Here is a 27015-nt window from a genome sequence, read left to right on the forward strand (position 1 = left end):
GGCGGCACGGCATCCCTGACGGGGTCCAGGAGCACCTGTGTGCTGTTAGCCCCTCCTTTGCCCTCTGCCCAGGGGAGCTCTTAGGAGGTTCCTGGCCTCACACCTACGCTCCCCATAAGCACACGGCCACCGAGTGCAGGGCCGCGGAGGCCTCAGACCTCACGTCCAGCCGTTTCTGCTCTTCAGCACCTGGTGCCAGCTCCCCAAGAGTTGGTTGGCGCGTTGGCGCGTGGGGCCAGCAGTGCCTATTCTGCAGGGACGCCTTGAGACGCCACGTGGTCATGGTTTGGAACGCTCTTAGCAGGTGTCCCCACTTGTGAGGCAGGGCCTCAGCCACGTGATCCACTGCCACCAAACGAGCCCCTAGGATTTGCCCATCTTTGTGGGTTGTGTGTTTTTCTTATTTTATCAGGGAAATACATGCATGTAGCAGCAAAGGGCCCTGTGCTGAAAGGCTCATAAGAAAATGCCCTCCCCCAGCACCCCCCAGAGATTCCGAACAGGCTCATGCTTCAGGCATGAGGCCTCCTGGAATGTGAGGCACCTGGGAGGTTGCTTTCCTGGCCTCGGCCCCAGCACTGGGGATCGAGGCATTGCACCCCTGGGCCGCACCCCAGCCTGGGCCCTGTCCTGGGTTCGGGGGCCCCAAGGGCCCATGCAGCGGAGGCTGAGCCGGGCATGTCCTCAGTTCTTTGAGGGGAAGGAGCTGCGGTTGAAGCAGGAATACTTCGTGGTGGCCGCCACCCTCCAAGACATCATCCGGCGCTTCAAGTCGTCCAAGTTCGGCTGCCGCGACCCCGTAAGGACCTCCTTCGAGACGTTCCCAGACAAGGTGCGTGTGTAGAGGGCTGAGCGCCGTGCCGGAGACGGGCTGTTCCCGGGCTGGGCCTCCTCCTTCCAGCTGCAGTGGGGGCTGGGCGGGAAGCCGCCCCCCAACCTGGGCCTCCTCGTGCCCGGGGACCAGGCCGCCTTCCTCCTCGACCAGGGCTGCCCTGGGCCTCAGGAGGCGTCGAGGCAGCAGGGAACGCTGTGAAAGGTCCGTCGGGCAAAGCGGCCAGTTTGCAGGCTCAGTTCAGTAATCTGAACACAACCAGCCAGTGTCCGTCAGGCAGGAGCAGCGTTCCAAGGCGGGGAGGGCTCTGGACGCGCGCTGCGGGGCTGGCCTGCGGGTCCTCCACCCTGACCTGCTCCCTGCACCTCCGCGGCTTTCCATGCTGGGCCTGGAGCCTGTGCAGTGCCATCCGCTTCCTGCTGCCAGCCCTATGACCAGGCTCCTCGGGGCGGGCAGCCGAGGACCCCGGTTCTGCACACACAGGCAAGGGACTGAGGGGGTCACCCTGTGTAAACGCAGGTGGCCATCCAGCTGAATGACACCCACCCGGCCTTGGCCATCCCTGAGCTCATGCGGATCCTGGTGGACGTGGAGAAGGTGGACTGGGACAAGGTGAGCACCGGGGGCCCGAGCACAGTGTCCCCAAACACCTGGCACGGGGTGACCTCCCCGCCTCTCCCGACAGCAGGGGTGAGTACTGAGCTGGTCCACAGAGGGAGGCCTCTCTGGTGGCCCCGGGAGAACAGAAGGAAGTTGTCCTGGGAAGACGGGGCTGTGGGGAGAAGGACGTTCCAGGAGCGGGTCTGGGGTTTCTCCCAAGGGCAGGGCACAGTGAGTGGGCGCAGCAGTTTAAGGGCCAGAGAAGGGTGGTGTTCTGGAAGACAAGAAAAGCATTCTGACACTTCTGAGAGCTTCTCACCTATATTTTTTCATCTTAGAATCGTGGCGAAAAACCCAGACGGGTTCGGTTTAAAGAAATACGTCGTTCACACAAATTTATAGGCTCGTTCTCCCTGCTTCACTTATTTTGGTCCTAGGTTCTTTAGTGGGGTTTTGTTGATCTCATTTACTTAAATCAACATATAAAACCATTTTTACCCCATTTTTTAGCACCAGAGCCCCTTTCTGGTTTGGGGCTGCACTTCTGGGTGGGGCTGGGCAGACCCTGTTCTCCCCTGGCCAGCGGAGGGCAGGGCCAGACACTTGACCAGTTTCCTCTGGACTGTGGGTGTGAAGTCGGTTTGGTGGAAGTAAAGCAAAGCTGCCTGGAGCTCTGTCTGGTTTACAGAGGAAAGTCGCAGTGGCTCCCAGGTAGCAGGCAAGGTGCTCATTCCTGCGTGTGCTCTGGGTCAGGATGTGAGGTGCACGTGGGGCGCGTCAGGACAGTGAAGGGCGCAGGGCTCACTGTGGGTTTAGGAAGTTCTGGGCCCCGGAGAGCAGAGACGTGCGGGGCCCTTCCTGGTGGCATCTGAACACCTGCCTCTGACCCTACACGTTCCCCTCACCTTGGCATCTGGCCACGAGCTGCTTTTTTCTGAATAAAACACTGGGGTGTTCTGGAATGTTGTAGGCCTGGGAAATCACAAGGAAGACCTGTGCATACACCAACCACACGGTGCTGCCCGAGGCCTTGGAGCGCTGGCCTGTGTCCATGTTTGAGAAGCTGCTGCCACGGCACCTGGAGATCGTCTACGCCATCAACCAGAGGCACCTGGATGTGAGCACGCCCTTCCTGTGGGGATGCGGGAGGGGAGAGGGCTGCCCTGCTCTGACGGGCCCTCCTCTGCCCTCCACATCAGATCGTCTGGCCCGGGACAGGTGCTTTACTTCTTGAAGGGAATAGCCGTTCGAGAAGAGGACTTTGGGGTCTGGGGCTGTCACTTGGCAGAGCTGTTGCCTGGTCCCCACGCTTGGACCACTGCTGCGTCGGGGGGAGTCTTCTTCTCATTTCTGAGCAGGTTCAGGTGTGAGTGTCTGTTCCTGGAATGCCAGAGGCCTTTGTCCCGCGACATCACTGCAGCATTTGGGTGATTTGGAAACAAATCACCTTTGTCTTTCCTCTGTCACCCACAGAAAGGATAGTGGTACACGCACAGGGGAACTTAGAATTCAGGTGTGATTATAGTTCATTTTTTTAATCTTTTGGTGAAAGAGTAGCCATTCTGGTAGACTGCTGTTATACCCTGCCTGGGCCAGCGGGGACAGCATCCCCATCTCTTCCTGTACGTCACACGGCACCTCCTCAGCTCCTCCGAGCCCACGGGCCGGGCCGCCGCCCCCAGGCTGAGGCAGACCTTGGCCCGGGCCCCAGTCAGGCTGGGCTGCAGCCGCCCTGGGCCTTTCTTGGGGAAAGCAGCCCCCGCCCTCCTGCTCACTGCTCTGTCTCGGCAGCACGTGGCCGCCCTGTTCCCCGGGGATGTGGACCGCCTGCGGAGGATGTCCGTGATCGAGGAAGGGGACTGCAAGCGCATCAACATGGCCCACCTGTGTGTCATCGGGTCCCACGCTGTCAACGGCGTGGCGAGGATCCACTCGGAGATCGTGAAGCAGTCAGTGTGAGTGGGGCCTGCGCTGGCCTGCGCCAGGGCGAGTGAACTGCCCAGAGCGCAGCGGTGGGAGGGTGAGGCTCTGACTCGGTGGACGACGCTGGGGGACCGAGCCCTCTTGTCACCAGGAGCCCTTCCCGTTGTCTGCGTTCTCCGTCTATCCAGGCAGAGGCTCTCCTTCTGGAGCACGTGCCGCTGGCTGTGGGCCTCCGCGCCCCGCCTGGGGACAAGAGTCCTGGGCCCCACCAGGGTGGAGGTTAGGGTGTGATGGGCTGGGGCTCATCCCCGAGAGGAAGGAGGAATTCTTAGGTCAGATTCCCTGCTTCTGCCCCCTCTTTGTGGGATGTGGTCTTGGAATTCCTCCTTTCCATCCTCGCCGCAGACCTGTGGAGCGCCTCGTGTGGGCGCCCGGCAGCCCTGGATGGGTCTGTCCGTGTGGAGGCTTCCAGGTCCTCGGTGCTGGCCTGAGGCTTTGTGTGATGTACTGTTTAATCCCCACTGTCTGTCCACTCTCCACTGTCACAACCACTGAGAGGTGGCCAGGCTCCAGCCACATGCCGGCGTGGAGTTGGGCTCCTTGGGGGATGGAACAGAAAGGCTGGGCTCTGGATCGCCCCGGGGGCTCCCTTCAGAGGGCCCTGTGCCTCTCGCTCACCTTGTTTGAAACAGTGCTTGTGACAGTTGCCCGTTGTCTGTGTTTTTAGCTTTAAGGACTTTTACGAGCTGGAGCCAGAGAAGTTCCAGAATAAGACGAATGGCATCACGCCCCGACGGTGGCTGCTTCTATGTAACCCGGGGCTGGCGGACATCATCGTGGAGGTGAGGCCAGCGCCTCTGAGCCCACCCGGAGCTGTGGGCAGGCAGAGCGAGCGGCAGCTGCCTGGGGCTGTGTGGGCGGTGACCCGCTCCTCAGCGCGTGGACAGCGATGGCTTCTGGACGGGTGCGGGCGGTGGGGACCCGCTGTCGCCCTGGGTGTGGGGGGCCGGGCGGTCGGCCAGCAGCCCTGGCGGCCTGTGCAGGAGTTCAGAGGGGAAGCGCTAGGCCCAGCTGCCCCCAAAGAGGTTTGTGAGCCGGGGACGCCGTCGTTGTTGACTTGTTCCCATGCTCACGCGCTCAGCAAGGAAGGAGACAAGTCACGCAGGGGCCAGGCTGCGTGCTGGACATGGGGGTGCGGCGGGGGTGCTGGGGGGCGGGCTGTGTGCCAAGGAGGCTTCTCTGGAAGGGACGGCAGAGCTGAGGTCTGCCTGCCCAGTTACCAGGAGCAGCGCTGCAGGGACGTGACCACCTGCAGCCTGACTGGTGCGGCCTCGGTTCAGGGCAAGGCCACGGAGACGGCCCAGGTGTCTGGAGGCCAGTTTTCCTCTCGGTCCTAAATTAGAAACAGGGAGACTGAAGCTGGGGTTTGTTTGGAAACAGCGCTGTGTTGCAGTGTCGGGGGCAGGGTAGGGTGCCCAGGCCGGGCGGGAGCGGCCGGAAGGCCTCCATCCATCTGCGGTTCTGGCGGGTGTGGGCCTTGGGGGTTGGCGGAGCCGGGCCCCCAGGTTTCAGGCCTGTGGGGAGCCGGGGGAGGCGCGTGCATTTGAGGGCACGTTTCAGTGGTCGGGACTTGACTGGCGCCGGGTGTGCCGTGTTTCCTGGGAGGGGGTGTCGTGGGAGAGGAGGGGGCCTGGGGCTGAGGGGGGCAGAAGAGGTGCAGAAACCGCGTCTCCCTTATGACTCGGCAGAGAATCGGGGAGGGTTTCCTGACGGACCTGAGCCAACTGAAGAAACTGCTGCAGCTGCTCAGTGACGAGGCACTCATCAGGGACGTGGCCCAGGTCAAGCAGGTAGGCCCGGTGGGGGGCCCATCCCCCCGCTCAGCCTTGCAGAGGGGGCCCCGCTGAACCCTGAGCGCACCGCCGCCCCAGGTCCGGAGGAGAGCTCGTCTGGAGGGAAGCAGTGGGAATCGATGCAGGTCTCGCATCTGCACTTGACATGCTGTCCGCACACCTGGGCCTCCCTGTGGCCACCTCACCACCAGGCGGCCTGGCCCACTGGGCGGCCTTTGAAGACCGAGACTGACCCTCCACTGTGCCAACAGCCTGGCCTCGGGGGCCCAGAAGTAGTCTTCATTTTGGAGTCTCGCCCCCCACCCCAGGTCTCCTTGTCTCCATTTTCTGCTTTCTCATCCTTTGCTCCTTTCCCTGGGTTTGCACATCTACTTTCCTGTTTCTCTCCACGCTCTCGTGCGGATCCACTTTCAGGATCACGCTTCCCCTTCTGCCCACCAGGCTCCGGTGACCACCTGTGTCCCTCTGTGTCTCCCCTGGGGTGGCAGTGCGTCCTGGGCATCCCCTCCCTGCTGCGTGTCTGACACCAGCCCTGGGGGCTCGGCCCTGTGAACATCCCACCATCTTTACCTCTGTTCTCCCAGGAAAACAAGGTGAAGTTCTCTGCCTTCCTGGAGAAGGAGTACGGGGTGAAGGTCAACCCCTCGTCCATGTTTGACGTGCACGTGAAGAGGATCCACGAGTACAAGCGGCAGCTGCTCAACTGCCTGCACGTGGTCACCCTGTACAACCGTGAGTGCTCTGCCCTGCGCCCCACCCCCCTTCCACCGGGCCTTTTTCTCACGTGGCCACTGGGGCGGACGTGGCATATTCATTTTGAGTGGCACCTTCTGGTTTTCTGTGTTCAGAACAGAGCAGCTACAAGGAGTGAGACGTGAGCTCAGAGGTTGGGGAGCTCGAGGCCCAGGGGCTGCACCTCCTCCAGAGGCTGGGTTTTAGGTCTGGTATAGCATTTCTTTCATACTTAGTCATTATCGTTATTAGACTCCTCTTAAGTTATTTGGAGAGATTATACTTAGCAGGTGAGGCATTTGAAGTATACTCATAGAAGATGAAATAGTATGTTACATCTATACACCTTAAACTATTTAAGTGGCATTTGATCTTGAAGCACGTGTGAATCAAAGACCCACCTAAGGGCTTCCCTGGTGGCGTGTGGTTGAGAGTCCGCCTGCCGGACTCGGGTTCAGGGGACACGGGTTCATGCCCCGGTCCGGGAAGATCCCACAAGCCGCGGAGCAGCTGGGCACGTGAGCCATGGCCGCTGAGCCTGCTCGTCTGGAGTCTGTGCTCCGCAACGGGAGAGGCCACAACAGTGAGAGGCCCGCATATCGAAAAAAAAAAAAAAAGACCCACCTAAAAGTAACTATGAACATTTGCTACTTCTATAAATAAGATAATAAAGCCTCAAGGAAAAATCTGTTTTTTTTTTTTTTTAAAGTTCTTTATTTAATTTATTTATTTTTGGCCGCGTTGGGTCTTCGTTGTGGTGCGCGGGCTTCTCATTATGGTGGCTTCTCTTGTTGCGGAGCATGGGCTCTAGGTGTACCAGCTTCAGTTAGTTGTGGCACGTGAGCTCAGTAGTTGTGGTGCATGGGCTTAGTTGCTCCGCAGCATGTGGGATCTTCCCGGACCAGGGCTCGAACTGTGTCCCCTGCATTGGCAGGTGGATTCTTAACCACTGTGCCACAAGGGAAGCCCAAAACGTGGTTCTTAAGATCTTGTAATGTAGTAAAGCAAATACTAATTTTGAAAATAAAGGAACCAAATACTTTCCAAGACACAGAGCTCCCCTCGAGAACATCAGCTCTCCAGTTGCCAGTGAGGGAGACTCCGTCTTGAGGGATCCGCTCGCTCGTGAGACAGTGAAGTGACAGGACGGATGCTAGTTTGGGTTGAATGGTTCTGACCCGACTCTCAGAAAAGGCCCAGGTGAGGGCCCTCCTGTGCGTTTAGCGGAAGGGCGCGCCTCCCGGGCCAGAAACGGCAGTTTACGGAGACTTTGTTTTGTGCTCTTTGCTGTGGTTTTCTTCTGCAGTTGTGATTTTTCTGCATTTTCTTCGTCGTTTCCCGGGCGGCGTCCCCGAATCCCCTGCCCGTGAGCGGCAGGGCCAGTCACTGGGTGGCCTGCCCTTCCTCCCGTCACCTCTTGTGACCGGTGCCTTCCTGCTGCCCAGGGTGCTGCTTCTGCTCGGCTGTGAGCGTCCGGGGCGCCTGCGGCATTCCGATGGGGCCATCAGGGCACGTGTCACCCGCCCCCCACCCTCTCGTCCACCTGCGTGTATGAGCGCACAACGTGGTGCTGCTCTGCCATCCTCGCCTCGATCTGACCTGGGTTTCCGTCTGCGATGAGACGCCCAGTCCTTTTACAGGGCCGTCCGGTCGCCCTTCTGCCCAGCTCCTGTGCCCCGAGGTCTTCCATGTCCACAGTAGTCTGTGGCCACTTGCGGGAAGGGTGGTTCCGCTGAAGCGATGTTCTCAGTCTCCCGTTCTTTCCTTGAGCAGCGCCATCTGGAGGGTGGGTCTGGAGTGAGCTGCTCTCTTGTGCTCATTCCACTCGGCTGTGTCTTGGGTGCCGGCTGTTGTGGGTCAATTTTCCTGATGCTTGGGCACTCTGAGGATGGTGGTTGATATCTTATATCATCTATAGGAAGTTTTCTTGAAATACATTAAAACATGTGTTTGGCTTTCTTCTCCTGGGTTCCAGTGACGTGTGTGGTTGGTTTCTTCCACCACCTTCTTTTTGCCTGTTGATAGCTCTCCCTCCTTTTCTGTTCCATGTTGTCTGCTGGTCCCGCTTCCGCACTCTGTGTGTCTACTGTGTTTTCTGCACGTCTCCCCGCCCTCCTGGCTTCTGTGATCGGGCTGCACTCTGTGGGGCAGTTCTGCCTTGTCGCCTGTGTTCTGCCTTCTCCCGGGGTCTTGCGTTTCGGCGCTATGGTCTCCCATCTGCGTCGACAGTCTCACAGGTTGGAGACTCACAGGGAGGCTGCTTCCACTGCCCTTGTCTGTGGCAAAGCTGTGTGTTCGGGTTGGTCACTCGTGTCTGAGGAGCTGGCCGGGGCCTCGTGAGCTCAAGGCAGCCTCAGGCCTCCCCAGCTTGTGATGCCTCTCTGGGGCTCCAAGTCAAGGCTGGCTCAGGAGGCGTCATGGCCCTGTGGGCCTCTGTCCACAAGGATGTCCAGACCCCCTTTCCAAGGTTTCTCTGTAGGAGGGGTGCCGACAGGGTCTGCCCGCCCGGCCCCCTGGGGCTCTTTCCTGCCTCCGCTTCCCCCGCTCACAGCCCCCGGGAGGCTGGGGTTCCTGAGACCCTGAGTTCACAGCCCTGTCTCCCACCCATCCCATGACCCAGGAGGACTTGCCCAATGATCTGGAGTTAGCGTATTTTTCTTCTTTACTAGTTTTAGTAAAAATGTAGTTTGTGGGGTTTTGGCTTTATTTTTTTCCTGTTCTCTTTGTTACTCTGTCCACAATCTGGAAGCGGGAAGATTCAGAACTAAGGGACGGTCATATTCCTACTAGAACCTGAAGACAGAGGTTACAGATCAGCCGCGACCCTTTAGTGGCTCCTGTAAACCTTGCGGCCGATTCCTGACTCTGGTGAAAGCCGTCTAGGGCAGCCTGTCACTTCTGTAGACACTCCCTGCCCCCACCCCCCAGCTGAAATCTGGAAACCAGTGGCCTGGTGAGGACATCTCATTCTGCTGGGGCTGGAGGTGAGCTGTCTGCTCCTGTACAGAAAAGGTCTGGGGGGCTTCTTAGCCTCTGTCCCAGTGACGGAGGGGGCTTGGGGTCTCACTGACACCTCCCGCAGGCTGACGGTGAATCATCACCATCCCAAGGTCACCCCATTTTTGAGTACCCATCACATGCAAGGGCCTTCAGTCCTGGTGACCAGACCCAGAGAAGCTCCTGTGTTGGGCTGTTCTGGACACAAAGGCACAGCTTTTCCACTGAACTTTCTGGAAGAGTCTGCTCCTGGCTGGCCTTCCAAACCAACCTGGACCAAGTGTAGAATTCTGTAAGCGGGAGCTCCTGGCAGTGCAGCACCTGTGTCGGGCTGGCCTCTGAAGACACTGTCACTGAGGCCTGTCCCAGGGCTCAGGCATGTCTGGCTCCAGGGGCTTCACGTGGCTCTCTTTTTGTTTGTCCTGCAGGAATAAAGAAGGACCCAGCCCAGGCCTTTGTGCCCAGGACCGTCATGATCGGGGGCAAGGTGAGGGGACGTCTTCTTGGTTCCTGCTTGGCGTTGGTCGGGGATGCACAAACCACCGTGCTTTTCAGCAGCGTCTCTGCATCGGGGCTGGATGCTGCGGGTGGCTGGGCGCCAACCTGCACACACAGCCCAGAGGTCCTGGCCCCAGGTGTGCCTCTGGGCCAGGTCAGACTCCATCAGCTCAGCCACAGGAGGGAGCTGCATGGGGCCCCTGCCTGCCCGGCCCAGGGGAGTGGGGTCCCCAGCCCCAAGGGCCAGTCTCTACTGGGCTCTCATGGGGCAGCGCCATTTCTCTTGTAACTGCCGGATTTCCACGCCTCCCCTGCACTGGTGCGCCAAGTAGGCGTGAGTCGCTGGCTGCTTCGTCAGCCAGACGTGCACCTGCTCTCGGCTCAGCCTGGCCTTATTCGTTTTATTTACATGTGCTTTTGGACGTGGGATCTCAGAGTCCCAGCGTATCGCCGGCAGGCATCAGTGGGTCCCATCACCCGGCTCCGCGCTCTAGGGCCCGCGTCCCCACCCTCTGCCACTTTTCCCAGAAGCCTGGGCACAGCTGCTTCACGGGGGCTGCAGGTGGGCCCAGGACTGTCCTCGCCTCTCACTTGAGCACATATGAAGGTGGAGGCACCTCACAGGCAGGCCCGTCTTGTTCTGTCTCTGCCACCGTCCGCCGGCCCCCCGACTCCTGATGTTTCTAAAGCAGACTCCGGACAGCATGCTGGGGTTCTTTTTCTTTTCTTTTTTTTTTAATCTATTTCATACATATTAGTGTATATATGTCAATCCCAATCTCCCAATTCATTCCACCACCACCCCACCCCAGCATGCTGTTTTGTCAGTATTTCTGTATGCATTTTAGAGATGTGGACTTTCAAAAAGTTAAAAAATGTTAATTTTTTAAAAATTAACATTTTTAAAAAGAAAAAAAGAAGTGTAGAACATCCACAAACCTGTCCCCCAGACTTTTGCTGAACCATTTCATAGTAGATGGATTACAGACATTATAACACTTCAACCCTAAGAACTTAATCAGTTGTCTTCACAGTGATGTTTTCCTGCAAAACCACACAGCGCCACCATCACACCTAAAACACTTGACAAGAATTCCTCCACATCATTAAATATCCAGCCAGGGCCACACGCAGCGGTCTTGTGACAGCTACAAATACCTTGAGCTTGTTTGAATCAGGACCCAGCAAGGTTCTCACATGGTGACGGGCGGCTGTGTCTCTTAAATCTCTTCATCTGTAGGTTTTTCTCCACGTCCCCCTCTTTTTTTCCCCTGCAATTTGTTACAGAAATCGGGTTGTGTGTCTTCCCCAAACCACGTCCCTCTGGTATCTCCCAGTACTTTCCTTGGTTCCCTGCGTTTCCTATAAGTCGGTAGTCAGTTCTCAGAGGTCCTTGTTCCCTCTCTTCATTTTTGAAAAAACCAGCTAGAATCAGAAAACCAAGCTTGAGGTTGACAGATTTGTGCACGTGGGTGAGGTGCCGTCATGAGAGGCGCTCGGTTGAAGCCGAGGAAGCGGGTGGGGCGCCGCGCTCTGTGGGTCCGTCTGCCAGGTTGAGGGCAGGACACGCAGGGATGCCGTGGCCTCAGCCCACCCCTCCCCTGCCGTGGGACCCCCCCGCTGGCAGAGCCACTCGGCTGGGCGTGTGCAGCCCGGGCTCCGGCGACCCTGCCGTGCCCCTGAGCACAGGGTGTCTGCTGAGCGCCCCTCCCCCTTTCCAGGCGGCGCCCGGCTACCACATGGCCAAGATGATCATCAAGCTGGTCACGTCCATCGGCGACGTCGTCAACCACGATCCGGTTGTGGGCGACAGGCTCAAAGTGATCTTCCTGGAGAACTACAGAGTGTCCTTGGCCGAGAAAGGTGAGCCTGCCCTACCTGGGCGCAGCCAGTGGTCCTCTATGGTCAGGGCCTGTCTTGCTTTCAGACGGATTAACAGCCCCAACACCAGGCTGCCCAGCCAGAGGGCCCCCCACCCCCTGGCCTGGCTCTGGGGGAGCCCTGCTGCCACCGAGTCGTCCTCGGTCTCACACATCCTTGGTCTCTGAACTTCCCACTGCTCCCCCTCCTCGTTCCTCTGCCCCGGGGCTCCCTCTTGCTGGCCCTCCCCATCCCCCAGAGGGTGCTTCTGCTCATCCCCACCTGTCCACTCTGGCCTGGCGTCCTGCACCTGCCCCGGGAGGGTTTAGCCTGGGGCCACTCCACTTTGGGGGTACTGGGTGTGTGTTGCCATCTGGAGAAGGGCCTGTGGCCAGATGTGCCTCGGAGCATAGCTGTCCTGAGCTGGACAGGCCCTTCTAAGCCAGCCACTTCCGGAGACCTGGCAGGAAGTGCTGGGAAACCTGAGCCTGGACTTGTGGCCCGAGTAGCAGCCCCTCTGATCCATGAGACTGTGCGCTGCCCTCCAGGCGTTGAGTGAAGGGCAGGCTCACGCACTCCCTCCTCCTCCGTTGCGGGCGGATCAGGACCATCCCTGTGGTCCCGCCACTGCCATGGACCATGTGTGGCTCGGGGGTTGGGTTGGGGTTAGTGTTTCACTGAGCTTCTAAAGCAACTTACGGCCGCTGCCTGGCACTCCCAGGCCAGTTCCTGCGCTTCCTTAGAACTGACCTTGGGGACAGCCAGCCTGGAGTTGGCTCCCACACCCTCCCCCAGCTCTTGGACTGGCTGTGGTAACGTGTCCACCATCCCGTCTGCCCATGTCCCTCTGCCTGAGGGGCCGGGGGTGCCTGTGTCTCTATCCTGGCACCTGGACTTGACCTTGAAGAAGGGGCTGGGCTCTGGTCTTGGCTGACCCCGAGTGCCCTTCAGCTGGGTTAGGGAAGCAGCATTAGCTCTGAGAACGAGCTGAGGACGTGGGAGCAGGGATGCCAAGGCAGGCAGGACGGAGGCTGCGTTCCTGCTGCCACATGGAGAAACTCACGCAGGGAACCCACACTTGGGAGAAGCTGCAGGGCCATGGATGGGGTTGTGTCTTGGCCACTATGCCAGTCTGTAAACGGCACAGAGTGACTTCGGTGCGTGTGGCCACAAGAAGATTGTCCCCCCGCTGTCCCCAGTCCTTTGGTGCTGTGAGTCGGATTCCTCTGTAAGCCATTTAAGGAGTCTGCGGGGCTGATCGAATAAGACAGCAGTGATGTCAGGATACAAGGGAATGATGACAACACCAGGCTTTGATTTGGCCCTGGTCCGCGGAAGGTTCCAGAACAAAGGTCCTTTGCCACCTGCAGGGCTTCTCAGGCGTTTCCACTGTGGATCCTCTGCCTCAGGGTGCCCTGGGTCAAAAAAGGGAGCCGTACAGGTGGTGTGGTCAGTGCATGGTGTTGCTGTGCTGTTCCCATTGCTCTCGTGTTGAGCGGTTCATGGCTGACGGGTCTTGCTCTCGCCGCCTTGCAGTGATCCCCGCCGCCGACCTGTCACAGCAGATCTCCACCGCGGGCACCGAGGCCTCGGGCACAGGCAACATGAAGTTTATGCTCAATGGGGCCCTCACCATCGGCACCATGGACGGAGCCAACGTGGAGATGGCTGAGGAAGCTGGGGCCGAGAACCTCTTCATCTTTGGCTTGCGGGTGGAGGACGTGGAAGCCCTGGACCGGAAAGGGTGTGTGTCCCTCTCAAGACCTCAGATCTCCTCTACTTGTTTTTCACACCCTTGGATACTGTGAGGGGTCCCAGCCCGGCCTAATTCTGTGCAACTGAAGTTGCCTAGTTGCCTAAAATCCCTCAGGGGAGTTGTTGAGGCCTCAGGCACCAGCTGCTGAACCCAAACAGTCGGAACCTTGTCAGCCTGTGAGCGCTGGCCCTTTCGGCCCTGTCCCATGTCTGCCACACGCCTCCCTCTCCCCAGACTCCCTAATGGTCGCAGGGTGTCTCTCCAGCTTGGTTTCACATGTCATTTTCTTCTGCAACATCCTGGCACTGGGGGCGGGGGCGGGGCTGCTTGAGCATCCTCTCTCGGAGGACTGCATGTGACCTGTACGTCCTCTAGCAACCACGTGTCTGTAACAGTAAAAGGAGGAGGTGGAATTGATGTGCTCACGGCCCACGTCCACCTCCCAGTGCCTGCGGTTGCCAACCCCACCTGGCTGTCGTGGGCCTGAGGCACAAACGGCCCCAGCGTGTGCCCACGAGGCTGCCATCTCCCCACAGGTACAACGCCCGGGAGTACTACGACTCCCTGCCCGAGCTGCGGCAGGCCGTGGACCAGATCAGCAGCGGCTTCTTCTCCCCCAGGGAGCCCGACTGTTTCAAGGGCGTCGTCGACATGCTGCTGAACCATGACAGGTGAGACAGGCCCCTCGTGCCTCACCGATGGGTCAAAGGGTCCCCTGGCAGGCTGAAAACTGCACGTTGTTTGGGGCCAAGCCTGGGCCTCGGTGAGGCTCACCCTCACCTCAGCCCACAGCCAGAGGCTCGGCTGCACCCAGGGGCCAGGGTTTGTGGGGCTTCTGACGGTGCTCAGCGAGCCTGGGGGCCTGGTGGTGGGATTGCCAGCTGCCGAGCGGAGCCCCAGGCCCCCGGCACCAGCTGACCTCCTTGGACGGGAGTGACAAGCGTCGCCTGGGCGGGTTGGAGGCGACTTCCTCGGGGCAGAGGGAGCCTGGGTTTAATGGGGAGCCCAAGAGTGGTTCAGGTGGAATGAGCTTGTGAGGCCGTGAGTTACCACATGGTTAGTGTTTTATGACGAGGCCGTTGACACGGGGTTCTGCTCCCCGGGGCACAGCTTTGCACAGCACTTGTTACAGGTCGGCAAGTGCTCTCTCCTCTGACGACAGGCCTCTTCTCCACCCAGGTGGTAGAAGCTGAGTCTGTCAAAGGCTGAGAATCGACCTCTATCCCACTTGCAGTTCCTTTGGTTTAGTCTGTCACTTTTTGATGAATGCTGTCAGCTGGCTTCTGTTAGACCCAATCGATCGTAACTCCACACACGCCCGGGGCTGGGAGCTTGGCCCTGCTGAGGTCTGTGATCAAGGAGGGACTTTACAGTTTCATGAATTGTGTTTCTGACTCAATCGTAAACAAAACGTGTTTCTGTGTCCATAAATCCTGCACCACCAGTTCTCAGCCCGTGAGATCTGAGAACAGATGGTGATGGAGCCTGTGGTCACCCTGTGCCCTTCCCCTGGAGGTGAAATTGGAGGGAGGCCTCAGCCTGTGCAGCTCTGACCCACGTGCACAAGTTCTTTAAAGAACACTGGGTTAAAATAAAGTTTTTCTAGAATAGCGTCCCCAGGACAGAAGTGTTGCTCACAGAGTAGTCCCCGTGGCCACCCCTGTCCTGCAGAGCATGAGGACGCAGCCAGCCAGGCCCGTTTCCTGACCTCCCACTCGTCACCCACCCAGCCCAGCTTCTTGTCTCCCATTTCAGGTTCAAGGTGTTTGCGGACTATGAGGCATACGTGGAGTGCCAGGCCCGGGTGGACCAGCTGTACCAGGTAAGGTCCTTGGGCCCTGGCAGCGAAGCAGCAGGGTGTGGCTGTGTCCTGCTGTCTCAGGCCACTCCCAGGAGGTCACAGTTCATCTAGTGGCCCAGAGCAGGTTGGGCTTCCTCATTTCCTGCTCAGGGACTGACTCGGCTGGCCCTCTGCCCAGGCTGCTGTCCACACCAGCGCACCTTCCCCTGCAGCCTCTGGGCAGCTGCCACAGAGCGCAGGTGAGCAGGGCAGGAGTTTCCTTCTGGAGGCTCTGCACACCCTAGCCCGCCATCTGACCGCCCACGTGGGTGTGATCAGGAGAGCCTGAGGTGAGGGATGGGCCTTGTGAGCAGTGAAGACCTTTCTGTGCTTAAAATGAGAAGATGAACGATTCCTTGTAAAAGTGACAGATCTGACAGCAAGTAGAACAAGGACTTGTAGCTCTAAGGAGCCGAGTTTCTAAGGTGGGGCTGCGGGAGCCAGCTCCCCAGTCCGCGGCCCTGTGTCCCTGCCTTGGCGTGGCCCACAGAGAGTGTGCATGTCCAGTGGGGTCTCCTGGGAAGACTCAGCTCCTGAACCTGGGGAGGGAAAGGAGGGTGTTCCACCCTGTGCACCCAGCCAAGGATGGCAGCAGGAGGGGACACTGGCGATGGGGGCGTGACTGTGCAGTTGTTGGGGCAGATGGTTCATTGCCCAGGTCGTTCAAGCAGATTCTTGGACACGGCCTGAGGGGTTTGTGTGTCTGAGTTGTTGCCCACGTCTCATCCCTCCCACCCACCCACCCCCCTCGAGGAAACAGCCCCTGATGTTCCCTCCTGTGACAGAACAGGAGAGGGCCTAGAAACCGAGTGATCTTCCGGGCTCCGGGAGGAACTTTGCTTTCCTTTCGGGGAGGCCCCTCCTGGTGCTGGCTGCAGTCTGGGGGCGCATACTCCTCTGGTGGGGTGTCTGTGCATTGGGTGTGCCGCACCCCAGCAGGACCTCTGTCTAGTCATCTGGAAACTTTCCTGGTGGGTGGGCCCCCTTCCCAGTGACCTCTTGGTTGGCTGCCCAGTGTCTAAGTGCATCTGGGAACAGCCCGAGGTCACCGAGCACCGCTTCCCTCTGCAGAACCCCAAGGAGTGGACCAAAAAGGTCATCAGGAACATCGCTTGCTCGGGCAAGTTCTCCAGTGACCGGACCATCACGGAGTACGCCCGGGACATCTGGGGCGTGGAGCCCTCTGCCCTGAAGACCCCGCCCCCCAGCCTCCCCAGGGATTAGGCCTCTGCCCTCCCCCTCCGGACCAGAGGCGTTTGTTTTCTTGCTGACTGCCCATTTCCAAGCACTTTGCCAGCACCCTGCTTTTTTCAGTGCTGTTTCCGGGACGGCCATGGGGATCCGGGTGGTGGCTTTCGGGGGTTGGGTTGGGTTGGGGGAAGATGCTGAGGTGAGATGCTCCCCCGTTTCCTGCAGGCAAGCAGAGCCCACAGCACTGAGCAGGGCAGCTGGCCTGCTGCACTGCCCACCTGTCCCGTGGAGGTGGGGGAAGGTGGACTTGTCTGCTGGGCTCCCCGCAGCCTTGCACACGCCTTGTGTGAGCTCGTTTTTAGTTCTGAGCCTCTGGATTCTGGGGTCCGGCCAGGTAGCCGTGGTAAAGCCTGGGGCCGTGTATGTTTCTGCAGCACCTCGTCCAGTGTGGCCCCAGCTCTGCCTCCTGGCCATGCAGGGAGGGTCCACTGTGCTAGGCCATGTCCTCATAGCTGCTGTGTGGGCACCCAGCCCGGGGTTTCCAGATTGATCAGATAAAGAGGCCCCAGGACAACTGAGAGTGACACTGGGGACAACACCTGTGTCCAGCGTCTAGGGAGCTTTGGCTGGGACAAGGCTGGCTGATGCAGAATTCGTTTGGTTTTGCTTTTTCATAAGATTTTTCACAAGGAAATGAAACTAGCTAAAGCCTTTCCTTGTTTTAGCAACTAAAAATAGCACTTTTGAAGTTTAGTGCCTGGGGAGGCAATGCTGGGATGTTCTCACCTGGCCCTGGGGACCCAGGTGGGGTCCCCACCTCTGCTGGGTGAAGCTGAACACCCAGCCCCGCTGCAGATCTGTGCCCGTCGAGTCCAGGAGGGTGCGTTTCCGGTCTCACGGGAGGCCGGCCTCCCTCCTCCCAGCAGCATGACTACCTGGTCTGGAAAAGGACTGAGTGGGCCCAGAGAGGAGCCCACTTCCCATTCTGCCCAGAGAGCAGGCTGGTGCTGGGGAGGGCGGGTGAGCAGGTGGAAAGGACAGGGCCAGGGAGCAGGCAGGAGCTGTGGGCGGAAGCTTCCGGAGGCTGTCTCCTCAAATGCTGGACCTGGGTGGCACAGGGTCCTGCCCTCATCCCCATCCTGACTGCTCACGTCACCAGAGGCGTGAGGGTCTGTGGTTGCATCCCCAGCGCCCTCTGCTGCCCGTCCCTTAGGCCGAGTGTAACCATCACTGTGCCCCTCACTGTCTGTCAGTCACTGCCTCGTGTGAGAAACGGATTAAACCTTCCTGCTTGTGCTCAGTTGATCTGGCCTCTGTGTGTCACTCTTGTGCCCAGGGCAGTCCATGTCCCAGCCGGGCTAAATTATGGTCCATCATTCCAGGACTGAGAACAGAAAGTTCTCTCACCCCCAGCTGCATGTGGGGCTTAGAGCCACGAGTGCCTGAACTGTCAAACCCAGCCACTTGGAAAACTGTCTCCTGGGTGTTGGCATTTTTGGTGTGAATTGTACTGTTTTTTGCACCCATCTTTTGCCACCCACTCCTGGTCCTGGGAAGTGGAACGCCCTGGGGACCAAAACTCCTCCCCCCACCCCGACCCCAAATTGTATGGCTGCAGGTTAAATCAAGAACCCAGAGGGATGTGACTCGGGGCTTATTGTTACCCAAAGTACCCAAGAACGCCGTGGACCCCTGCTGGTGGTGGGATGTGCGAGCCGCCCCTTGGTTGGGGGCACCTGAGATGCACATTCCTGGTCTCAGGTCTGGGGCAGCTCCTGGGACACATGCATCTGACGACCACAGTTCACAGCTGTGCACATCTCTTGCTGTTCCTGACCACCGACTGTTGTGACCCATTAAAGGGTCAGTTCTAACCCACAGTGTAAGCTTAGTCGCTCAGACCGAGGTAATAAGCTGAGATGCCACCAGGCAGAGATGTGTAGACCTGATTACTAATTACCTGACAGCTGACAAGGGCGGCAGCTACCAGCCCCACGATCCCTTATGCTTCCTTATCTTCAAACGGTCAGACACCTGTAAAAACACTAACAGCTTGTATTTTTACTTTATAGCCTACCTTATTCCCCCCCCCCCCCAAAAAAAAATCTGAGGCAACTTACATAGACAAAATTTTAAGAAAAACAAGATGCAGACTTGAGCCCAGGCAGAGCAGGCCGGGTCTAGACGGCCTCGTTGGTCAAGACGAGCTGGGGATGTGGCTCTGAGCTGCAGGGCCTCCAGGAGCCTCAGTGACTGAGAAAAGCACGAAGGGGCTGCCCTGGCCAGGCGGGCACTTCGTGCTTTAGTTACATGAAGACGGTGTCAGGTGGGGATGGGTGTCCCAGCTCTGACGGAAATCCAAGGAGACATGAAGCTGGGGGACGGGGTGGGGCCCTGCAGGCTGTGCTCACACCTGAATTAGATACCAGGAGTGCAGAGCAAACCCGTCCAGTAGAAGATAACTGACAAACTGACCTCAGGAAGGTCTGTTCCGTTTCAAACCTGGTTTAAGAAAGACATGGGTTTTCCAGATACAAGAATCACGTTGGGCAGCTCTAAGGTGCTTCAGAAAGAGGGTGTGACCTGCTTCTGGGCTTCCAGCCAGAGCATAGCTGCTAACAGGCCACAAGGGGGGCAGGTAAACAAGCCCCTCCCCACCCTGGGGAATCTCTGCGCTGCTGAGACTGGAAAGTGCCAGAGCCTGACGATCTAGGGGAGGAAGGCCTGCCATCAGGAGAGACCCGGGTGGGCTGAAGTCCTCCGACCTGGGACAAACCCTGTGCTGCACAGCTCGAAGCCCCCTTATTAAGCCACACACCCTCTCCTGGGAGAGAGCGCACTTAGCGGGGAGGTGAGAAGAGGACAGCTGGCAGGCGCTGGCTGGGAGCGGCGCACGTGCAGGGGAGGCTGGTTTCGCAAAAAGCCAAACAACAGAAGCGCCACCACCAGTGAGTGAACAGGGCAATGCTCGCGGGCCAGAAGAGTCCCTGGACTCCAGCAGCCTAAACCCCACCACCTGTCCATCGACACGGCAACATTCAACGAGCTTGTTAACTATAAGGCTGGGAAGGTCACCTGCGTAGGCCTGGTTTTTAGAAAAATGCCATCTGCTCCGCCTGGAAAAGCCATCTCCACCTCCCCACCGTGAACGTTCCTTTCCCCAGAGATAACGCCCCTCCGTGCTGGGCCTCAGTGTCTGGAAGGAAGCGGGAAAGAAGGGCCCATGATCCTTGGCCAATACCACCTCCCATATGGTCGGGTCCTGAGAGTGGCCTGGGACTGTGGGTAGGGCCTGGGCTGGAGGCGTCACTGAGAAATCAGACAGACCACCACCACGATTTTATTCTTAAATAAATGCTCCGTCTAAGGCCAGGTTAGGTAGACAGGTGGGTGGAAATCGGATGAAGGCAGACCACGGGCACCTCCCCCGCTGGGAGCAGTGGGGCCGCCCAGGGAGGCAGGGACACCAAGGAAGGCAAGCGGGGTGCACAGGGCAGGAGGGGCTGATGGAACCACTAGAGTCCGTTCTGGGAAGGGACAGAAAGAACCCAAGTTTCCCCACATTCTTGAGGGTGGTGCCAGAAAGCTCAACGTGGTCCCAAGACCCCACGCCTCCTGCCCCAGGCTCCTGGTGCCCAGCTCAGGAAGTGTGGGATCAACTAGCCGATGGCCAGAAAGTTCTGTCACTGTCTTCCCAACAAGACCTCAGGTTGAGTGGCAGCAAGAGGGAGAGAGGGCCACATGCCCGCCCCCCACGCTGTCCACAGAAACCTGTGCTCCCAGCCACCCGGGGCGGGCGCCTCAGGTCTGCCAGGGCCTCCTCTGCCTGGCCCGCTGGCATCCGAGTTCTCTCTCCAGGCACATCTCCAGGGTGCCGGGCTGGCCGGAGGAAGGGGGGGACAAGGGCAGACATCTTCATGCTCCTTCAGGTGGCGAGTAACACTCAGTGCTGGCGCCCTGGTTCCGACTTCCCCAGGAATTCCCTGGACCAGAGGAGGAAACCTGTCGGCCAAACCTCTTGAGACCAAACCTGAGACCCCACCTCCTGTGGTCCTCCTACAGCCCACCTGGGGAGGCCGCAAAGGAGCCTGGAGGACCACACTTCCGCTCAGAAAACCCCGTGAGTTAAACAAGCAGGGCGCCAAAGGCAGTGCCCAAGTTAAGTCCTGACACACAGGAGCAAGGATGGGGTCACTAACTGCACCCCGATGTTGGAGCCATTCTCTGGTCTACATTTTATGTAATGTATTCCTTTTATGGGGAAAAACCATAGTCCCAGAGCAAACCCATACTCATTACTGTCCCCTCGCAGCAACCCACATCCGGGAGGCAAGAAACTGCAAAGGAACGCCCCTGGAACCTCAAGGGCAAAGTGTAACCACTCGGCACACACCTCACCGAGGGCCGATTCCAGCACCCCGGGCTCAGCAGAGGCCCCCCAGCCGGGACGTGCAGGCTGCCTGCACCCTCCAGCGGGAGGCAGGGAGTGCCTGGTCCATCCAAACCCTTTGCTTTGCCACCAGTGCACCCCTCATCCTCAGGCTCTGCGCCCAAGCTCGAGATGGGTGCCCGGGGTGGCAGCCCACGTCCTGGCCCAGGATTTCAGCCAGCGCAGTGCAGCCAGGGGCACAGCCTCCCTTCCAGAAGCAGCTGGGGCTTTTGAGGAGCTGGCCCAGACCTGCACCCCCTGTGCCCCACGCACAGGAGCAGCAACCTGACGGGCCTGTGGGAAGGGATGGAGGCCTGACCCAAAGCAGCTGTGGTGTCTGCACTGCACGACCTGCATCACAGGGAGATCACAGCCCTACTGACGGTGGGGACGGCCCAGGAGGGAGGGGTGACACTCTTGACCCCTCACTGTGACTCGGCCCCGAAATGGCTTTTGCAGCTGCGGCCGCACACGCCTGAGCCATCGCCACGCAGGACGGCATCGCAGGTGAGAGGAGAGCGCCTCACCTCAGGATCCGTGGAAGCTCAGGGCTCTTGTAGATGTACTTGTGCCTGTAGCCAAGGTCCGAGTGGAAGGGGATGAATTGAACCTTGAAGTCTCGGAAGCTGCGTGACGGTGCAGCAATGTTGTAGAGCTGGGGGAGGGAGAGGCGGGTCAGCGCCCAGGGCCTGGGGGTGACCTGCCTACTGGCCTCCCCCTGCAACAGAGAGCAGCCCATGGCCACTGTCTCCAAAGAGCAGCCCAAGGCCCCCATGCACAGCACCCTGCAGCCTGCCTCGCCCACAGCAGGGACCCTCGGGGCCACCACTCAAGACGCTCTCCATCCTCACGCCTGTCTTGCAGACCGCCCTTCCTCAGGGGCCTGCAGCACCACAGAGAGCCACCTGCTACGGGATGCGGTGGTGGCCTGAGTGCCAGGAGCAGCCCCGATGGCTCAGTCCCTGGGGCTGGGTGGGCTGTGTGCCTCAAACTTTGCCGTGTGCCTGGGTCAAGGCCCGCCAACAAGGTGGCTCAGGACCTATGCCACCTCAGCCCCCTCCTCACGTGCCCGAACCAGCTGGAGGGAAGGACCTGGCCCTCACACACCTGCCTCAGGCCTGGTCTGATGTGGCCTGGGCGTCGCGCCCTCTAGCAGGCCAGCGCCATGGCCAGACAGTGCTCTCTCCCACCCTACCCCCACCTACAAATTTAATCAGGCTTCCTGGCAGCAAAGGCAAAGCAAATACAGCAAAAGCAGACACAGAGGCAACGTGGCACCCTCTGTCGTCAGTCCCATCCCAGAGGCAAGAGAACAGGTGAGAGTTCTGTACCAATTCCAGCCACTGGGGGAGCCTCGTCATCAAGGGTGCTTTCCCTCCAGCCAGTAACTGGCAAGCCCTCCTGACTGAGTCCCCTGTTCGGGGGACCCAGGAGATTTTCATTTGCTTATTTTCACGTTTCCTTCTGGGGCGGCATCAGCTGTCCAGCCCTGCCCCGACCCTGCTGCCAACCTCCTCTGCCCTCTCCCTCACAAGGGGCCCTGCCAGCAGCAGGACCCTCCACACCCGCCTGGCCTAGCCTGGACCGAACATGAGTTTGCCCGACGCCCGCTGGACACCCACCTTTCTGCCAAGCTGGAAGGGCACGACAGGGTCGTCCTCGGCGTGCAGGATGAGCAGGGAGCAGGAGATATGCTTCACGCTGCAGGGAGGGAGAAAGGTGCTGGACCGGCCCCCAGGAGGAGCTGGGGTCTCCTGGGCTCCCAGCCCTGCCCACAGCAGGGACCTGACTTAGAGAGCGCTTCACCGTGGTGTGGAACGCCTCAAACTGGGCATTTTAATAGAGAACTAGCAGTTGATTTCTTAGATGTTTCCAACAATATCTATTCTAGGTGACAGGTGTCAGTCAAATCTAGAGATCAATTCATTCACCAAATCGGGTCCCTGAATATTTCCTGAAAATTAAAAATTATTTTTTTTGCTAGTAAACTATTCTTAAAAAGTTACAAAACAACATTTACAAACGAAGTAATTTAGGTGGGCCAGGAAACTCACTCAGATGAACTTTACTGGACATCTGTTGGCAAAAGAGCCACCCTCTAATTCATCCTTCATGTAAATGACATTTAAGGTCACTCCTGAGAGTTTCGAGTAAATGAACATTCTCAACAGGTTCACAGGATCCTGTTCTTCAGCAAACCACCTAACAGAAGGACTGGATGGGCCTGGGGTCTCCTAGGCGCCCCTCATTGAGGTCTCATGGGGAGCTGCTGGACGCAGCAGACACCTGTTGTTGGAGATCCCATGCTGATCTGGGGACTTCACGAGGGCAGCCCCGGGGCAAGCCTGGCACCTGGCAGGACCAGGCCTGGGGGCGCACCGCCCCTCAGAGGCCCAACTCTGGCAGTCTGCAACTGCTGCTAGCGGCTCGCGCTAGTGGCTCGCAAGTTCACCCGCCCACCACGTTCCACTCCCAGGGTGGAGGGCTGCTGGTGTGCGAGTCACGCTTTGACGGGTGACATCTTTTCTGGACTTCCACCCACAAAGCTGCTTCGTAGCTTCTCTGACTCTGGAGGCCCCCCTCACATGCTGTCACCTTACCAAATATTTGGGAACAGACCTGCCCACCAAGCTGGGGCTCCTGACTTCCAGTGGGTGAGGGCCGGCCGGCCCACCAGCACTCACACAGGCTCAGCGGGGGGGCAGCCAAAGGTGGCTTTTCTCATCGTTGTCATTTTTAGAGGGAACCCAGTCTACTCAGATAACTCTTCTTTGAAAAATGTAGATTTTTAAATGTTAACTGCATATTCAGATAAGGATTTTTCCTTTTTCTTTTTTTTGAAGAAATTAAACCCCATGAAATTAAGATATCACAAAGATAATGTCAGCAGAATCTGAACATTGTTCAAAGAAACAGTCCTTAAATAGAACATGTAACTGCTGGTTTACCTCAGAGAAATACTTTTAATATTAAACTTCGTAACATCTTTCCATAACCAAACACAAAACCAGTGGCTGAGGCAAAGTCATTTTTTGAATAACAGTTACTATTACTGCTTTAATACCTGTTTAGGAGTTCTGGTTTTGACATAATTTTCAAATAAAACAGCTTTATGGCCCAAAAATATGTTGTCTTCCTACTCTAATCTAATCCTACAGTCTTTCCACATTCCTGGTTCTCCTTCTCTAACTGACATTCCCTTTACAGAGATGTGTTGCTTAGAAAAGATCCCTATGTATTCAGAATCCTATCCTACTTGGTTAACGTGACTCAAGACACTTATTCTGGGGGTTCTTGGGGTTTTTCTAAATTCTCTTCCATGGTACTCACTTTTCATCATTTGCAAACTGAATTCCACTGCTTGTGATGGGATCAAGGAAGAACCAGTCAAACCCAGGGAAGTATCGATAGATCTGGAGGCAACATGTAGACAACAAGCAGAGGATCAATTAAAACACCCCCCGCAGGGCTGAGGGTCCAGACAGAGGTGCCGTGTGCCCGGGGGTCACTCCTGCTTCTGAGCAGGCTGACCTGTGGGCCCCCTGGAGCTGGGGGGGGGGGCGCCCCTGCCCTTCCTGACCCCCGCCCTCAGACTCCCTGCTCAAGAGGCCCCCAGACCAGCTGCAGGGGGGCTGCCCGCAAACAGGGCTCCCACACCTCAGACTAGGAGACCAGGCTTCCCACACACAACAGGCTGCCACCCCCAAGGAATGGGGTCCGTGCGACTCGGGAGAAGAGCAACATCAAAGGAGACCCAACAAAGGACTCTTCTGTCTGCAACGGAGCAGCATGAGGTCGGGTGGGGCCAACATGGCTCCCCTGGACACACGGAAGCAGTGGGAGGAGGAAGAGGAAGCAACAGGGTACAGAGGACCCTCCTCTGGGCCTGGCCTGTAAATGGAGGGTCCAAGGCCTCGAATCCAGCCAGTGACGGCCCAACAGCATGTAATCCCCACCAGGGCTTCCCTGGGGTGCCCACCAGCTCCACTCCTGGGGAGGCAGCCAGGACAGCGCCCTCAGCCTGCACTGAGCCCCATGGGCAAGCAATGCCGGGGGGCAAACCGTGCCAGGGGGCAAGGCCTCCTATGGGTACAGCCACCCTCAGGCAACCTGGCTGTGACCCCATCCTTCTACCTGGCACGAAGTTATAAACATCCTGAGCGGCTCTGTAGTCAGGCCAGTGACCAGAACTAAATGAGAATTAACTTTTAATGAAGTCTGTATTCATTAGACTATTTAAATAATTTTATGATATTTAAATTTATTTATTATATCTATTTACTTAGTCATTTTTATATTTTATAGCAATTATTTTCATTATAAAAATAAGTCCATTTTTAATAAGATCTGTACTTGCCACTGAGAATGGATGGCTCTTAGCTTCTTCGCGGATGTTAGTAAATGGAGATTCCAATATGAGGGCATCTGGAGGTGTCTCTAGATAAACAAACGGGGAACTGGGAGGTGAGCAAGAAACCCCAGTGAGACACAGTCCTCCACTCCCCATTCACGCACCCTCCACAGGACAGCGGAGCCCGGCCCCTGGTGAGGCCCCGCCAGCCGCTGGCGGATCGGGGGAATGGGGGTGGGCCCTCAAGGGTCTGCTCAGGCCCCCACCTCAGCGCCTTGCTCTCATCTCACTGCACGGCACGTCCACCACCACCCACTTCACGAGAAGCCCCAGGGCCTGGAGCACAGCCGGCTCCCCAACGCTCCACCCGCCCACGGGAGCCGGGCCATCCCCACGACATGTGACCCCACACGAGCCCCTACCTCGCTCACAGAGGCGCCGCACCAGGTTTGTGGCCACTCTGGAAAGAAAAAAGAAGTTCAGCTGAATTATGACAAAAATTGTTTCAGATGAGATCCTCCTAATACTCAAAGGTGACCGAGGAAGCCGGGATCTGCGAAGTGACCAGTGGGGTTTTGGGCGGGGGGAGCACAGATGCCCCAGCCATCAGCCAGCCCCTCTGACAGGGCACCTCCATGTCCCCGAGGCATGCACCTCACCTGGAGCAGCCCCTTCAGGCCACACAGCGGCGCCCCAGTTCACACCCGGTCCGTATGGGTGCCGCCGGGACACGGAGGAGGACAGTAGGGCCCAGGGCCGCCCCGCCAGCAGGGAGAAGGCTGCAGTCTGCCTGCACAGCTCCTGGGGGCGGCAGCACTTGCAGTCTGCCAGGCCTGGGGGCCTCCTGCCTTCCCGGGACCAACCTGGGCGGGTCCCATGCAGACACCCAGGGCAGGATGGCCTGCTCTCCTGTCCAGGGTTCAGTCCCCCTGCGAGGGCAGGGCAGGAGGCCCTGTCCCGGGCACTGCCCAGCCTGCGGCCCCAACCCGCCTGCAGCCACCGCGTCCAAAGGAAAGGCAGCAGAAAAACAGCAGGTGCTGGTCTTGGGCTCCTTTAGAAACACTGGCCCCTACGCCCGTGGAAGCGATGCAGGCGGCTCACGTGGAACATCGAAGTGCTTCCTGTCTTGGCAGATGGAGGAAGGGAACCACCACTGCTGCCTCCCCAAGTTCTCCGGTGACGACGCCAAGCGTGGGCTAAGGGGCCCACTGTTTGCAAAGAGAATCAAGGCCCCGGCTCCTGGGCTTGCTGGGCAGCACATATGTCCTCAGCCAGGCCAAGGGAAGCCCGAGTGCCCTGTCCCGCTCTGCTCGGACCCACCTCCTCAGGGCACAGTCCCACTGAGGCGCGTCTGCATCCTCCCTGCGGAGGGGACGGCACCTCCACGACTGCTGTTGTGCCTCCCGTCACTTCCTGGGTTGAGGAGCTGAAGTATCTCAAGCCCCTCGTGGTCGCTGTGGTGCTTCATCCCCTGCCCCCATCACAGCACTAATGGTGCTACAGGGCCCAGAGGACACCGGGGCCCCTAGGAGAGCCTGGGCTGGACAGTCGCCCGTGAAGACCTGCTCCTGCAAAGGCCACGCGGGGAATTCTTACCCGGTGCCGAGGGAATGGCCCCAAATATACACAGGGTTGTCTCCACTTCGCGCTTTGATCCAGTCAAAAACATGGAGTGCGTCGTACGTCATGCCCCGCTCCGACGGCGTTCCCACTGAGTCACCCCAACCTGGGGAAGCAGCAGCAAGAGGAGGATGTCACACGCAGCCCAGGGGACCTCGAGGGGCAAGCCCGCCCCCTCCCGCTTCTCAGCAGGAGGCCCAGAACGTCTGGGGCCTCAAGGTCTCGGCCAAGCCAGCTCTTCTTCTCCCACCTCCTCAGCTGTCACAACCTCTGAACCCAAACGGCCATCCACCCGCCCTCATCTGAGTCTCGATGAGCAGATGGGGTGGTCAGACACGCAGACCCCTGCCGGCCCCAACATCTGGGGCTTGGCACCAGGATGAGGCACTGACAGGCTCAGCCAGTGAGAGTCCAGTCCACCCTGGGGCCCCTGAGCCCAGCCCTGACTCCATGGCCCAGCTGTGGCCCAGCTGTGGACAGGCGTGGAGAGGCCCCCAGACAGGCAGATTCCAGGCTCAGGGCAACTCTGACCC

At 58.5% G+C, this 27015-nt stretch overlaps 2 protein-coding genes across 8 annotated transcripts in view; one reads left to right on the forward strand and one right to left on the reverse strand.

Annotated features, from left to right (window-relative positions):
- Positions 1-17387, forward strand: part of PYGB (glycogen phosphorylase B) — a 53618-nt gene extending 36231 nt beyond the window's left edge. Inside the window, exons 8-20 of the mRNA XM_067707427.1 lie at positions 689-832; positions 1352-1444; positions 2403-2549; positions 3224-3387; positions 4083-4197; positions 5104-5205; positions 5793-5940; positions 9366-9424; positions 11157-11298; positions 12832-13039; positions 13588-13722; positions 14807-14873; positions 15963-17387. Of these exons, the coding sequence (XP_067563528.1) occupies positions 689-832; positions 1352-1444; positions 2403-2549; positions 3224-3387; positions 4083-4197; positions 5104-5205; positions 5793-5940; positions 9366-9424; positions 11157-11298; positions 12832-13039; positions 13588-13722; positions 14807-14873; positions 15963-16115 (1677 nt within the window). The 3' untranslated portion in view covers positions 16116-17387. The remainder of the gene's footprint in view (positions 1-688; positions 833-1351; positions 1445-2402; positions 2550-3223; positions 3388-4082; positions 4198-5103; positions 5206-5792; positions 5941-9365; positions 9425-11156; positions 11299-12831; positions 13040-13587; positions 13723-14806; positions 14874-15962) is intronic.
- A 2019-nt stretch (positions 17388-19406) lies between these two features.
- The window catches only part of ABHD12 (abhydrolase domain containing 12, lysophospholipase), a 68768-nt gene continuing 61159 nt past the window's right edge, over positions 19407-27015 (reverse strand). For 5 of the 7 annotated variants that reach the window (XM_067707428.1, XM_067707429.1, XM_067707433.1 and 2 more), the window contains 7 exons: positions 26459-26588; positions 25285-25322; positions 24869-24948; positions 23842-23924; positions 22134-22212; positions 21039-21166; positions 19407-20084 (listed from right to left, as the gene is read on the reverse strand). In XM_067707428.1, coding sequence (XP_067563529.1) covers positions 19766-20084; positions 21039-21166; positions 22134-22212; positions 23842-23924; positions 24869-24948; positions 25285-25322; positions 26459-26588 — 857 coding nt within the window. In that variant the 3' untranslated portion in view covers positions 19407-19765. The remainder of the gene's footprint in view (positions 20085-21038; positions 21167-22133; positions 22213-23841; positions 23925-24868; positions 24949-25284; positions 25323-26458; positions 26589-27015) is intronic. The other 2 variants (XM_067707432.1, XM_067707434.1) reach the window with 1 other exon arrangement.

The sequence above is a fragment of the Pseudorca crassidens genome, chromosome 15, assembly GCF_039906515.1.
Source record: "Pseudorca crassidens isolate mPseCra1 chromosome 15, mPseCra1.hap1, whole genome shotgun sequence".
NCBI lineage: Eukaryota > Metazoa > Chordata > Mammalia > Artiodactyla > Delphinidae > Pseudorca > Pseudorca crassidens.